This window comes from Oryx dammah, unplaced genomic scaffold (genome assembly GCF_014754425.2).
Source record: "Oryx dammah isolate SB20612 unplaced genomic scaffold, SCBI_Odam_1.1 HiC_scaffold_25, whole genome shotgun sequence".
In the NCBI taxonomy this organism is placed as follows: Eukaryota; Metazoa; Chordata; class Mammalia; order Artiodactyla; family Bovidae; genus Oryx; species Oryx dammah.
Window position 1 is genome coordinate 97,368,710 of NW_024070209.1, and position 13,961 is coordinate 97,382,670.

Here is a 13,961-nt window from a genome sequence, read left to right on the forward strand (position 1 = left end):
CCATCCATCCATCTATCCATCTATTTACTCATCCTTCCAATTCTGGGACTGACCCTGAGTTGAACACTGGAGATATAGCACTGAGATGCAGACGCAGTCCCTGCCCAGTCTGTCTGGCCCCAAGTCCATGCCCTTCCCACCAAGCCTGTCCCTAATATCTGCAAGGCCTGGGACAAGAACACATATGACAGACCCTGGCCCCAACCCACCCCTCTTCTCTTCACATGGACACATGTGGACAACCATCCTGGATGCTCAAGCTCTGCCATGCTCACCCCGCAGCCCCCAATAACCTCCCTGCCATTGCTGAATGCATCACTCAGTGCCAGGACTGCTGACACCCACTCTGCCTCCTCCAGGAGTGGCTCCAGCAAAGGCCAGGTCTGCTTGCTCTCTGCACCATAGATGCCACTCTAGTAACCGCGTGCAGCCCTCAGATCTGGGGGAGCTAACCCCAGTGTCCCCTGCAGTGTCCCCTCTAGAGGGAAGGACGAGAAGGAGCCCCATCCAACCCTGGGAGGAGGCTCAGTGCATTTGGGCAGGGAGTTCTGGAGTCCTGGGTACACAGGGCAGGGGCTGGGGAGGGATGGCAGAGGGGTGCAACTGGAAAAGAGCCAGAGAGGGGCTACATGTTGTAGGTCCCAGGCAGGGGCCTTCTTGCCTAAGTCTGAGGGCTGCACTGCCTTCCACAGCCCTTCACAGGGTGGCCTAGAGGAACCCGGGGCCCCCTGCCCTCCCCCTGCCTGAGCAACCTCGTCTGCCCCTCTGGCAGGAGGCAATCAGCACCAGAGCCCTGTGAGTTCCGCCTGCTTGGGGGTGGTAAGGCGGCGTCAGCTCTCTGAGTTTGCCCAGAAGTGGGGTGAATCAGCGGCTGTCTTGGCTGTGCCCTGGCTGCCTGAGGTTTGTTAGGAGGATAGCAGATCAGTGCAGTCGGCCTGACGGGAACCGCTGAGACACCAGGCCGGTTTCCTGTCTCCACGGGTCAGGATGTGACCCCGGGCCCCCTCCCGGAATCCAGGCTCCAGCCTGCCCTTTGGGGACCCAGCGAGACAGAGCCCCTGCCCAGCGGCCCCCTCATCTGTCTGCAAATGTCCCGAACACACACACACACGCACCATACACACACACCCAGAACCTCTCTTTCCCGAGGCTCTTGGCCGCCACAGCTCATGTGCCGCCCACCCACAGGAAATCTGAGGATTCAGAGGCCACGCGGGGATGGACAGGAAACTGTTTCTCTGTGCCAGGGTTTGCAGAAGGCAGCCATAGGTCGGGAAGGATTGGGCTGGTTGCTGAGACAGCCGCCACCCACGCCACCGCTGCCAGCTCGTGTTTCTTGCCTCTAGGCCTTTGCTCAGGCAATGCCCTTTGCCTGGAATGCCCTTGACGCCCCTGTGTCTGGCTCGACGCTGGGAGTCGTTTCCCTACTGCCCCTTCCTTCCACCTTCAGTGATCGTCCTCCCGGGTCCCACAGCCCCTGGCACCCCCTTCCCTCCACTGCCAAGTCCATGACTTAGCACCAGGGCTTGCCGAGGCCCACCTCTGCCTCTCCTGCGAGTGCCTCCAGGGCCATGGCCAGAGCTGCGTCGTCTCTGCACCATCAATGCCCAACACAGGCTGGACACAGAGCAGGCTTCTGGCGAGGACTGGTTGTGGGAAACGGTTGGACTGGAGATCCCCTTCTTGGCGGCTGCCTGGCGAGGAAGGTGCCCCCTAGGGAAACCACAGTTCTTTCCGTGTTACTGCAGTAGGTCTGATGGGATTGTGGGCTCTCTTGGGGCAAGAGAGCCACGAGCATCCAGCTCCAGGAGGCTAGACCTCAGCTGCCCCTCTGCAAGTGTATTCATAGTCCCTGCTTCAGCCACCTGGTAGCAGTTGCCTGTGCGGATCCAATTAGTTGAGTGATGTGAAGATGCTCGGTACATTGTAGCACGTCGGGCCAAATGAGAGTATTGACATGAGAGAAGTAGGCCCCGCAGAGGAGATGCTATAACAACAGGCACAGCTACTGTAAGTTAAGTAGCGGCTTTGGGCAGAACCATGCTCAGTATGATGCCTGCATTGCCCCCCGGATTCTCACAGCCTCCTCGTGAGGTAGTTATGGTCATCAGCCCCATATTTCCCATGGAAAACCAAGGCTTGGAGACGTGGCCCAAGGTCACGCCTCTATAAGGGGTGAGGTTCAGTTCAAAGACAGTCTAGCTTCAGAGCCCATGTTCTTCACCTTCCAGGTCACACAGCAATACATTCATTCACTCATTCATTTGTATACACAGTCACTGGTGCACATCAGGCCCTGGGCCAGATTCGACTACTCCGTGATTCTTTGGTGAGTCCCTGAGCCCAAGAAATGTGTGCCTATTGGAGCCTGGAGAGAAGGAGCCCCCTGCCTGCCCAGTGTGATATGAGATGCTGGCCAGTGATGGATGCAGAACTGGGGCCCCCATCTCCCAAACCCCAGCTCTTTCCATCACCCCCTCAGACAAACAGGCTCAGCAGTCCTGGAGCCTACAGCCTGGCTCCTTGAGTTAAAAGCTGGACACTCCATGGACTGAGTTCTCTGGTAGAGGCAGAAGGTGACAAGGAGATTCTGTTGTCATGAGTTTAGGATGACAGGTTACAGCAGCATCTTGTCGTGCACCTAAAAATCCTCCAACAACTGTCACTGTTCACAGGATAAAGACCAGGCCACTTGCTGTGGCAACGGCGCCTTGTCAGTCTCCCCAGCTGTGCCCCAAGGAGAAATGCATGCTCACGCTACAGCAAGCCATGTGATGCTGACCCCAAACGAGGGCCGCCTCCCTGCCTGTGCATTCACTCTGCGCACTCACTGTATCCTCTGTTCAGCCCCATGGCCTCCTTCACTCTGTGAGCTCTGGCCACCCTTAGTGTTCTGGCAATCTCCAGGAAGCCCTGCCTAACCTCATAGCAGCCCCTGTGCTCCCTGAGAAAGCTCCAGTCACCTGGGTCCTGGCTGTCTGTCTGCACATGTCTCCCATGGGCCTGGGTGCTTGGCTAGGAGCCTTCTCTGACTCTGGCCCGCTGCTGAGTGATTGGGGCTGGGGGAGTCCCAGACACCCAGGTGAGGCGCCAAGACCTGAACATCCAAACAAACAAAATGAACTCGCAGAGGGCAATCTCATTTTCCCTATCATTACCAAACTTGGAAAAAAAAATTACAATGGCTATCGAAACCACATAACATGTGTTTGGCTCTATCTGGAGTTTGGGGATTATCAAGGCCCACAGTCCTCGTGGCAGGCAGGGTGGTGGGGAGCAGGGCTCCCCGATATTGGTGGTCTGGGCACCATCTTATCACTGCACAAATGCAGGGCAGCCTAACAGTTTCAGGGACCACAAGTTTACCCCGAGCTGATACCACTAAATCGCTATCAAGACCTGAGGCTGCATGGGCCAGGTGCCCCCTGAACACTGAGATCCACTGAGGAATCCAGGGGACAGCCTGGTTTGGAGTCTCCTGGGATCTAGTGAACTCTGACCTCAGACATATTGCTTCACCTTTCTCGGCCTGCCACAGGTCCCTCCTCTGAAAAATGGGGAGACAGAGCCCTGACGGACGGGCCCTCGAGAGGCTTAATACATGTAAGGAGCTTAATTCTGTTCCCGGCACTTAGCAGGCCTAGCACAGTACCTAGCACACAGTAAGCGCTCAATAAATGTGTTATTAATGTCAGGAGGGACCTAGACAAACTCATGGCAGGTCTTCTTGGTAAGGGGAGGAGAGTCTTGGAGGTGACGTCATCGGTTTCCAGACCCTGACCCGGTCACAGGGGTTTGATGAGTGACATTCCAGGAAGGGAAGCACTTTTTCAAGGTCAAGGCTGCCTGGAGCAAAGCCGTATCCATTAAGAAGAAGTGAGCTCCCCATCACCAGTGGTGCACGAACAACCGCTCGCCTGGCTTTTTTCCGCTCCTCTGCTGGCCAAACCCAGCCCTTCCCACCTGGGTCTTGTGCAGTTTGGGGATTATCAAGGCCCACAGTCCTTGTGGCAGGCAGCGTGGTGGGGAGCAGGCCACTCCCCCCCGATATTGGTGGTCTGGGCACCGTCTTATCACTGCACAAGTGCAGGGCGACCTAACGGTTTCAGAGGCCACAAGAAGATTACCCCCAGAAATGGCTCTGCTGACAGGCCCTGTGAGATGCCCATGTCACTCTCCTGGCAGAAGCCCTGGTGAGGACTCAGCCCACTACCCCAGGGACTGAGTCCTCATCTCATTGACCCTGGACCATCCTCTGGGTCCCCACCGGACCCTGCCATTGGGCACTCACCCCTAGGAATGTCAAGAAGAACACGTGGACTTCTAGGGTGGCATCGGGGACCTGAGCCACACAGCCCTCAGAAACCTGGCTCATTACATATGTCACCTTGGAGTCCACAGGCTGTAGGTCACAGTAGACTGTTTCTGCAAGACCTGCGGGAAATCACAGGGCGAGAGAGGGACAAGTTAAGAACCAGTTAAGAACAAGGTGGTGACAGCTGCTCCCACTTTCTGAATGCCTACTGGATGCTTGGCTCTGTTTAAGGTCTTTATTACATCCTCACAGCTACTTTACAAGGGATGTGTGTGTGTGTGTGTGTGTGTGTGTGTGTGTGTGCTTGGTCACTCCGTCGTGTCTGACTCATTGCGACCCCGTGTAGCCCGCCAGGCTCCTCTGCCCATGGAATTTTCCGGGCAAGAATACTGGAGAGGGGTGTCATTTCCTCTGCCGGGGGATCTTCCCAACGCAAGGTAGATATAATTATATTCATTCCACAGATGAAGAAACTGAGCCTCAGAAATGAAAAATCTCTTACCTGAGGTCACAGTGCTAGTAGGTATAGGGTCAACAGATAAAATGGAGGACGTCCAAATTTGAATAAATAAATACGTATTTAAAGTATAAGCATATCCCAAACATTGCACGGGATATACTTAGACTAAGAATTTTCAGTGTTTATCTGGAATTAAAATTTCACTGGGCATCCTATATTTTTATTTGCTACATGTGGCAACGCTAACATGTGAGGCAGGGCCCACGTGTACACGCGCCCAAGCCTCTGGGCTGGTTCGCTCCAAAGGATCAGGAGGCAAAACTTCCCCTCGTGAGCCTCAAGGAGGCTTGAGAGTCTCCTGGCTCCAGCGGAGAGAACGAGCCCAGGTCCAGAGGGCAGGGCCGGAGTAGGCCGCAGAGCCTGCTGCCCGGAAACGCAAGTCCTGAGGGAAGGGAATGGAATTTCACCCCGACCCAGCAGAGGAGGAAGAGGAAATGAGGCCCCTACACCTCGTCCGAAGGAATGTGCCGGGGAAGGGGGGGCGCTCCGGAGGAGGGAAGGAGGACAGAGAAGGGGAGACTGTTTGGAAGTTTGTGTCTCCATCTTGTCGCGCTCACTTCCTGTTTTCTTGGAGATCAAAGATGGGCGTGGAGGGCCTGGCCGCACGTCCAGCCGACGCCAGCCCAGAGGATCGGGGGGAGGGAGGCTTCTTCCGAATCCCAGGCTATTGGTCTGGCTTTGGCTTAACCTGGTCTCCTTGCCCAACTTTCCACTGGTTGGCTCAGGACCCCCAGAGGTCAGAGAAGGACATAAGATGCCCGCCCCCCACACACACCACCCGCCAGCAACCACTTGGGAAGGATAAGTTCAGGACAAGAACATTTGGCTTAGAAGTCCTCGCCCTGGCCCTGTCCTGTGTGCCAGGGACCCCAGAGTGCCTGTGGAATAGGGCATTTGAAAGCCAAGGTCCCTGGAGCCAGGCTGACCTGGGTTTGTGTCTGAGGAGGCCCAACACTTACTAGCCTACGTGTCTTTGGTGAACTACTTCACTTTGGGCTTCGGTGTCCTCATTGGTAAAGGACGCAAGAATAGAATCTACAAAACCATAGAGGTGATTGAGAGGACTCCGTGAGACAAGGCGTATGGCTGTTCGTTGCTGTTTTTACTTTTTGGCCCCACCGCACAGCCTGTAGGATCTTAGCTCCCCAGCCAGGGATCGAACCTGCACTCCCTACGGTGGAAGCACAGAGTCTTAACCGCTGGACCGCAGAGGTCGTTCTTTTGATTTTAATTGTTTGATTGACTTTGGCCGTTGAAGAACAGTTGGTCCCAGGTGGGTGGTGAAGTGGTGGGACAGGACAGCTTGCAGGCACAGGGCCTCAGAGAGGGAGGTCACTGGTGTTTCAGGCTCGACTAGACTCAAGGGCTGGTACCTTTTGCTGCTGTCCCCCCTACTTGGGGACCCACCAAGCCCCTCAGTGCTCCCCACCTTCCCCCTGACCCTGTCAGTGAGCACAGGCTTCCTGGCTGTTGCTTTTCCTCCTGTACAGATGGGAGACTGCAGCCCACAGATGCAGGATGTCCAGAGTCACACAGCACACGCAGCTGACCGGGCCAGGCTCGGACCAACCTCTCCGCTCGCAGTCTGGGGTCTGGTCTGCAGATTAGCCCCGCGCCTTCCTCCTTCCTTCAGACTTTCCCTGCCCCCTCCCCAGACTTCCAGGAACCCCAGTTCCTCCCGGATCGCTGGGGCCGCCTGGGGCCACCTCCTCCATGCCGTCAGCGGGAGAGGCCACAGGCCTGGCCATTATGTAATGATCAGATAACGGGCCAGGCTGGGAGATCAGATAAGAGGTCCATTTATTTTGGGGCCTTTTCGAGTCCTGGCCGCCCCCACCCCGCAGACGAGAATGGGGAGACAGGAGGGAGTGTGACGCCCGGGGCCTGTCTCCCGGAGCCGGAGGCGGGCCCAGACAAAGCTGAAAACAATCCCCTGGCACCAAGGGAAACTCCTGGGACCTGGGTTGGAGGAGGCGCCACTGGGGGCCTGGGTGACCGGGTGAGTGAGAGACCCAGCACTGGGGAGCCACCTCTCCAGCCCTGTCTGCTCCCTCTCCTGCCCCACCCACAGGCGCAGAGCCACCTCGGGGGCTTTCCAAATGGCCACCCCCAGCACCTAGGGAGGCCGAGAGGATAACAGTCAAGTAAAACCAGCCCTGGAGCCAGAGGGTATGAGAAGAATCCCAGCTCTGCCTCTTGGACAGCTGGTCACCGTGAACAAGAGCCTAACTTCTCTGAGCCTCAGCTTCCCCCTTTGCAAGACAGCCGCCATCATGTTTCCTGGGCATCAGGGACTATTTAGAGGCTTTGCTTGAGTTCATTCATTTGATGCGTGCAGCAATCCTACAAGATGGGGACTGTTATTATGACCATTTGACACATGGGGAGACCAAAGATTAGGGAGAGTCAAGAATTTGGAAAAGATCCTGATGCTGGAAAGATTGAGGGCAAACAGGAGAAGAGGGTGACAGGACGAGATGGTTGGATGGCATCACCAACTCAGAGAACATGAATCTGAGCAAACTCCAGGAGACAGTGAAGGACAGGGAAGCCTGGTGTGCTGCAGTCCTTGGGGTTACAAAGAATTGGACATGACCGAGCAGCTGAACAAACACAGCAAGAATTTGCCTGAGGGCACCCAGCTGTTAAGTGGCAGGGTTCATACTGGAGCCCAGACCATCCAGCTGTAGCACCCAGCACCCGCTGCACAGGCCGTGTTAGCTGCATGAGGTAACCCGTGTACAGCTCCTGGTATGCAGTAAGTGTTCTGGACACAGAGGCCGTGGTCATTCTATGAAATCAGGGCAGGTCCTCTTTGACAGAGGTCTTTTCTGCTTTTTCTCTTCTTCAGTCACCCAGTCACCCTTTGCTCCTTTCAGGATCCACACCCTTTGCTCCTTTCAGGATCCAACCCATGGCCTCAAAGATTTCCCTGCATCCAGCCCAACCACTGCTCCCTGGGCCTGGCCACCAGCAAGACCTCAGCACTCCTTTCCCCAGTCTGTCCTGGGCTGCTGATGTCTCTGGGTTAAGGCCACCCTCCACAACCTGGAGAGGAGTTAAAAAGTACTAGAATCCAGGACTTCCCTGGTGGTCCAGCGGCTAAGACTCAAATCCCAGTGCAGGGGGCCCAGGTTTGATCCCTGGTCAGGGAACTAGATCTCACCTGCCGCAATTAAGAGTTCCCATGCCACAATTAAAGATCCCACATGTTGCAACTAAAAAAAAAATTAAAACATAAAGTGTAGGGATTGAGAGATGTTGAAGTTTCAGATCCTGATTCTGCTCCTTTCCAGCTTCCTTTCCATGCCTCAGTGCTATTATTTGTAAAATGGAGTGGTCATAGTCAAAATACCTTCCTTGGTGAGTTGGTGGAAACATTGGTAAATTGACACAAGCGTGGTGCTAAACAGGATTCCTGCTCAGGAACTAGAAACCGCTGACAGTTATTTATGTCCATTGGGGGGAGATGTGAACGTTTCCATCAAACATACCTTATTCCTTGCCCTTTCCTTGCCCTCTCCCTGAACACTTCTTTTCAACTCCTATTCATCCTTCAAAACCCTGTTAGGAAAATCTCATCAGAACCCATCCAGTTGTGCTCTAGGTGGGAGACCCATTATAGGTGCAGGAAAGAAACCTAATGTGTGGAGTAAGACGATTTGGCAACAGAGAGAGCCTCACTGTCTTCCTCAAGGCACTATGGTGTATGGTTAGGTCCTGGGCTCGAGCCCCTGTTACTCATTTCTGAGCTATGTTACTCAGGCAAATTCCTTCACCTGCCAGCGCCCCAGTCTTCTCAGCTGTGAAATGGGGCTAATAGGAGAGCCTGCTTCATCAGGCTTTTGTGCAGGTTAAGTCTGATAGTACACATAACAGGCCTAGAGCAGTGGTCTGGCCTTCATCTCCACCTTTGTCACAGGTATTAAAGTCAGTTTAGCCCTGGATGAGAGTCCTCTTTAGCCTCCAGAACTGATGCCCCAAAGCTGGGGCTGGAGCTAGAAGAAGGGGCTCCAGAACCAGGGCGATCAGTGTTCCAAGCCTCCCACAGCCACCCAGGCCACCCATGGTACAAGGAAAATACGCTGAGTTCAGTAGACAGCTTGGATCTGTCACTAGTCCTGAGCCTTGATTTCCTCATCCGTAATCTGGGTATAGAGACAAAGGGCAGCCTGACGCACTGGAGACGCAGAAGAGGTGGTCCCTCCTGCTCGCCCTGATTCCTCACTAAGCCCTTGAGCAAATAAATAGACCAGGCTTGTCCTCCGAGGGCCCAGCACTGACCTAGTGGTGCCCATGAGAAATTGAGATCGATTCTTTCTCTCCCTCTGGGGCTTAGTGTTACCAACTATCTGGCCGAAGTGAGAACCTCAATTAATGGTCCTGCCCTCACTGTCCCAGGGAACCCCTGTCTCCTGGTTCACACAGCTCCTGCTCCAACCTACCTTTCCTCCCGGCAAACGAGAGGCTGCCCCAAATGCACTCTAGGGATGGATATCTGTAGACTGTGTCTGCATCCCTAGCCCCTTCTCAGGGGTCAGGCCTGGGGAGACTCTCACACAGGTGGCCAGCAGCACAGGGGACTCCAAGTCACACCTCTACCCTGTCTTTCAGTAAGCACTTACCCACACTTAGGAAACACTCTTTGATTCCAGCCACCCAGCATGGGCCACGAACCCCAGCACCTCCACTTCTGGGACTCTATCCAAGTGAAATACTCCAAAATACAGGAAAAGATGCATGTACCAAAAACGTGCTTGGAAGTGGTATTTATAACTGGTCCCCAAGGGGAAACCACCTAAGTATTCAACAACAAAGGATTCATTAGGGAAATGATGAGATGGCACGTTTAAGGGAGAGAATATTCTAGAACCACAGTGGAATGATCATGGAGTCCACATGACAACATAGAAAACTTCTGGGACATAAAAAGGGTACATAAGATTTCCAGATTTGATCCACTTGCATTGAAATTACCGTAAAAAGCTAGACAATAGCCAGTAAGAAAGACACCAGCATGCTAACAAGGCCCAAATTAACAGAAGGAGCTGGGAGGTCATTTCCCCCACTCTTATCTATTTTCTTTGAGGAGCGGACTCGAGTGAATATATGGTTAAATTGCTTTTTAAAAATCTATACATGTTTGCTCTTAAAAGAAATTCCAACATGACAGGAAAGTGTGTTTTAGAAAGTGAAGATCGTCTAGAAGAACCTGGTGCTAAAGAGCAGTGACGTTGGGGTTTTCTTCGTGCATATGGTACGTCACATACATGTTTGGTCATGTCTGACTCTGGGACCCCACAGACTGCAGCCCGCCAGGCTCCTCTGTCCATGGGATTTCCCAGGCAAGAATACTGGAGTGGGCTGCCATTTCCTTCCCCAGGGGATCTTCTGACCCAGGAAACAAACCCGAGCCTCCTGTGTCTCCTGCACTGGCCGGCAGTTTTTTTACTGGCTGAGCCACTTGGGAAGCTCACAGTGTGTGTTACCGCTGTCTTATAGAACTGGAGTCAGTCCTGCAGGAGCATCTGACTGTGTGTCCCAGGCAGATGTCCACAACAGTGTAGATCTGGGAATAGCTTTTTCTTGGTAACTGCTATGTGAGATTCCAGTGCGTAGTCAGCCATGTCATGGAGCCCAGGCTGGTGGACACTGCCTGGCTTTTGTTACAGGCACCTATGGACCATACATCCTTACTGAGTCGGGCAAGTAAGCCCTTGGGGCTGACTTCTGAAGGCAAGGATGTTACACAAGTTCGGGTTTTGAAAGATTCTGCCAAGTTGTGTTCCCAGAAGCCTGGATTCATCTGGGGGCCTGTTTTGGTCCTATTTTGACCACTGGGGTGCCAGCACCTGCCAGCAGGAGCAGATTAATATGTTATCAGGAGTTTTTCCAACTGGCTCTTAAACACAGCCATAATTAAAAATTAAATTTTATAAGCTTATCATTAAATAAATCACATTTTTATGTGTAATATATATCAAATGTATACTATTGTATCGAAAGTCATAAACCCCTAATTATTTTATTCCCCTTATATTATCTGTGTTCTTAAGGTTATCTACGTCTGTCGTATCTGGGTGGTGGAAACAGTAGATAAAGCTTTATTATGGCGCAGCCGCCCCAACTCCAAGTCTGCTGAGTTGATAGCTTGAAATCAGTTGGGTGAGAACATTGACACCATGGATATTAACAAACATTAACCACCACCCCCGCCCCCATCCACCTCTCCCAACCCACTGTTGACTATTTGCCAGCACACCACTGCCTTCCATCCTATAAAACCTGACCCTGAAGAGCTGTGAGGGTCTTTCTCTGATGACCTAGAGGAAGAGAGTGTTATCAAACTAGAAAGCGGGGGAGGCTGGAGAAAGGCAAGATGGCTGGGAGCCTATGGTGGAGCTCAGGTACAGCTTCTGTCAGAACTGTGTGAACTCAGCAGGTTAGAGCCTCCACTTCCCCTCCTGTAAAATGGGGTGATAGAGGCAGACGTCTTGGAAGATAACTGGGAGCTTATGGAGAGTGGCTGCCATATCACTGCCTGATCAGGAGCAAGTGCTCAAAGGAGCCACAGGCCTGGGGCGAAACCCTGCTGGATCACTTAATGTCTGAGACTCGGTTTCCTGTATTGTCAGTGAGGCAGTGGGAAGAGCTTAGAGACCCAGGATTAGGGACCTTAAAATGCCTTGGCTGGAGTTAGGGACTTCCCTGATGGCTCAGTGATAAAGAACCTGCTTGCAAAGCAAGAGACAGAAAGAGACACGGGTTCGATCCCTGACTGGGGAAGATCCCCTGGAGAAGGAAGTGGCAACCCACTCCAGTACTCTTGCCTGGAGAAATACCGTGGACAGAGGAGCCTGGCGGGCTATAGTCCATGTGGTCACAAAGAGTCAGATACGACTGAGCGACTAAATACCAATAACGACAGGGTAGGGAGGGGGTGATCACCATTGCTTCTCTTCCCATTCTCACCCCCCCACCCCTATCCCTTAAGGAGGTCCTGGATGTGCCTGAGGTGAGGGGGTGTCCACAGGGCTATCTGGGGGCTTCAAATAAATGAGGGGCAGGGCACAGAGAGGCCCAAGGAGAGTGGCATGAGGGGCCGGGGTCCCCGACTCCTCGCTAACTCTCATCTAGTCATTTCAGAAGGTCGCAGAGGCCATGGCCACCTGGAGAAGCCCCCAGGCTGAACCCCTAGTCTGGGCTGTGCCCCCATTCCGCACACTTCTTGGGTGTAAGCGGAGGGAGCACCCAGTCGGAAGGGTTCCGGGAGCCGCTCACAGGCCCCGGGGAAGGTGAAGGAGGGGGAATGTAGTAATAAAACCGCAACAAACAGAAACCAGCTTGCCACTGACTTTCCCCGAGGGGGCTTCTCTTATCATCCTTTACTCGGCTCAGCGGCCCGAAGGCAGTCCCCCAAGATCACACCACGAGGAAACACAACGTGAGATCTGAACCCAGAGCCCAGGTTCTGATTCTGAGACCGCGCACCCTCCCATCCCACCCATGCCTCAGATGAGGAACTTAAGGCCCAGAGAGGGCAGGGGACTCGCCAGGGGCTGAACAGCACTCTAGGACCTGGGCTTCCTGGGGAGAAACTGGATGTAGCTGGAGGCCAGAGTTAAGGTAAATAACTCATCCCTGTTTGCCCGAGTCGTTTAGGATGGAAAGTTCATCCTGCCAAACCGGGATGTTTGGTCACCCTGTGACATCTGTCTCGGGCGGTCCAGAACCCCTCCGATCCCAGTACAGCTCCACTGGGCAGGAGTCGGGACAGAGGGAGGAGGCCGGGAACACTCGGGGCCTGGTCTGTGCCCTGGGGGCCCAGTCACCCCCTCCCCGGGTCCCTGGACACCTACTTGTGGGGCCGAGGCTGCACACGACCAGCAGCAGGGCAACGGCCTGGCAGAGCGCGCCGCGGTCCATGCTGTCCTTCCGGGGGTCTGCGTGTGGGGCCTTATCCGGTGTCCAGGGGCAGGGCTGCGGACGGGTGCGGGGGCCGGCGTGGGCTCTCGCGGGGACCCAAGGGCAGCAGGCAGCTGGAGCGACGGCGTCCCTGCTCCAGCCTTCTGAGGTGGCGGCTGAGGGGTCAGGAGAAGCGGGCACGGGAGCGTGGGGCCAGGCCAGGGGGTTGCTGGCCCAGCCTTAAGCGGGGAGAGGCTGCAGGGCTTTTGTGGATGGTGGTGGCGGCGGCAGCGGTCCCGGCCTGTGGATACAGATGGAGGCTGGGGTCTGACCGTCAGCTATGGGGAGCTCCGGCTCATCCAGCCTGGCCCGGGGAGGCAGGAAATGCGCTTCCTTAGAGAAGGGGCCGGGCCAGGCGGCCTGCCAGGCAGGGAGAGGAAGTGCCACAGGCTTTGTCGCTGGGTGGGGGGCCCTGGGGCGGGGGTGTTTGTTGAGGGGGGAGACAGTGGGGTGGGAGGACCCAGGCTCCAGGTTCGTCTCCCCACATACCTCACCCTCCCATCCCACCCTCTCCAACAGCTGGCTGGTGGGGTGCATCTGGCAGCCCCAGGGGGGCAGATGAAAAGAACCATCCTAAAAGCCCACCAAGGGGCACCATCAGGGGCCAGGCCTGGCCAAGGCCTGGAACTTCATGGGGAACTCAGCTCTGTAAACTCGCTGTCCCTGTTTTGTAGATGAGGGGACAGAGGCTTGATGAGGTGCCATCACTGACCCAAGAAGATGGTGGAGCTGGAGTTTGAACAGGTCTCCTCGGGCACCAACACTGGTTTCCCTAAGTGTGACACTGGGCTGGCGTTCCCTTGTTTTGTAAGCAGGGAGCCTGAGGCCCAGGATAGGGGAGCAACGCTCCAAAATTGGCACAGCGCGGCAGCTGGGGTTGAGATCTCAGGGCCCAGAGAGGACAGGGGACAAGCCCACTGCCACACAGTCGCCCTGGAAATAAAGCAGGTACAACAATGCCTTCCTCGCCAGGCAGTTGCAAGATTTTCCGTAGGTCCAGGTGCCATAGCACAGAGCTCTGGGCCTGGCCCTCAGAAAGACTTGCCCATCATGCTCCCTGAGCCTGGGAGACAGTCCCAGAACTGTCCCTTGCTCATTTGCAAACAGTTAGCACCAACTACATGTCCGCCTTGGTGCTAGTCACGGGTCGCACTTTAGGAT

General features: G+C 54.7%; 1 protein-coding gene across 1 annotated transcript in view; it reads right to left on the bottom strand.

Annotated features, from left to right (window-relative positions):
- ENG (endoglin) overlaps positions 1-13,114 on the bottom strand; it is a 30,577-nt gene extending 17,463 nt beyond the window's left edge. The window contains exons 1-2 of the mRNA XM_040225182.1: positions 12,695-13,114; positions 4,292-4,434 (exon numbers count right to left, since the gene is read on the bottom strand). Coding sequence (XP_040081116.1) covers positions 4,292-4,434; positions 12,695-12,761 — 210 coding nt within the window. The 5' untranslated portion in view covers positions 12,762-13,114. The remainder of the gene's footprint in view (positions 1-4,291; positions 4,435-12,694) is intronic.
- Between the last annotated feature and the right edge of the window lie 847 nt (positions 13,115-13,961).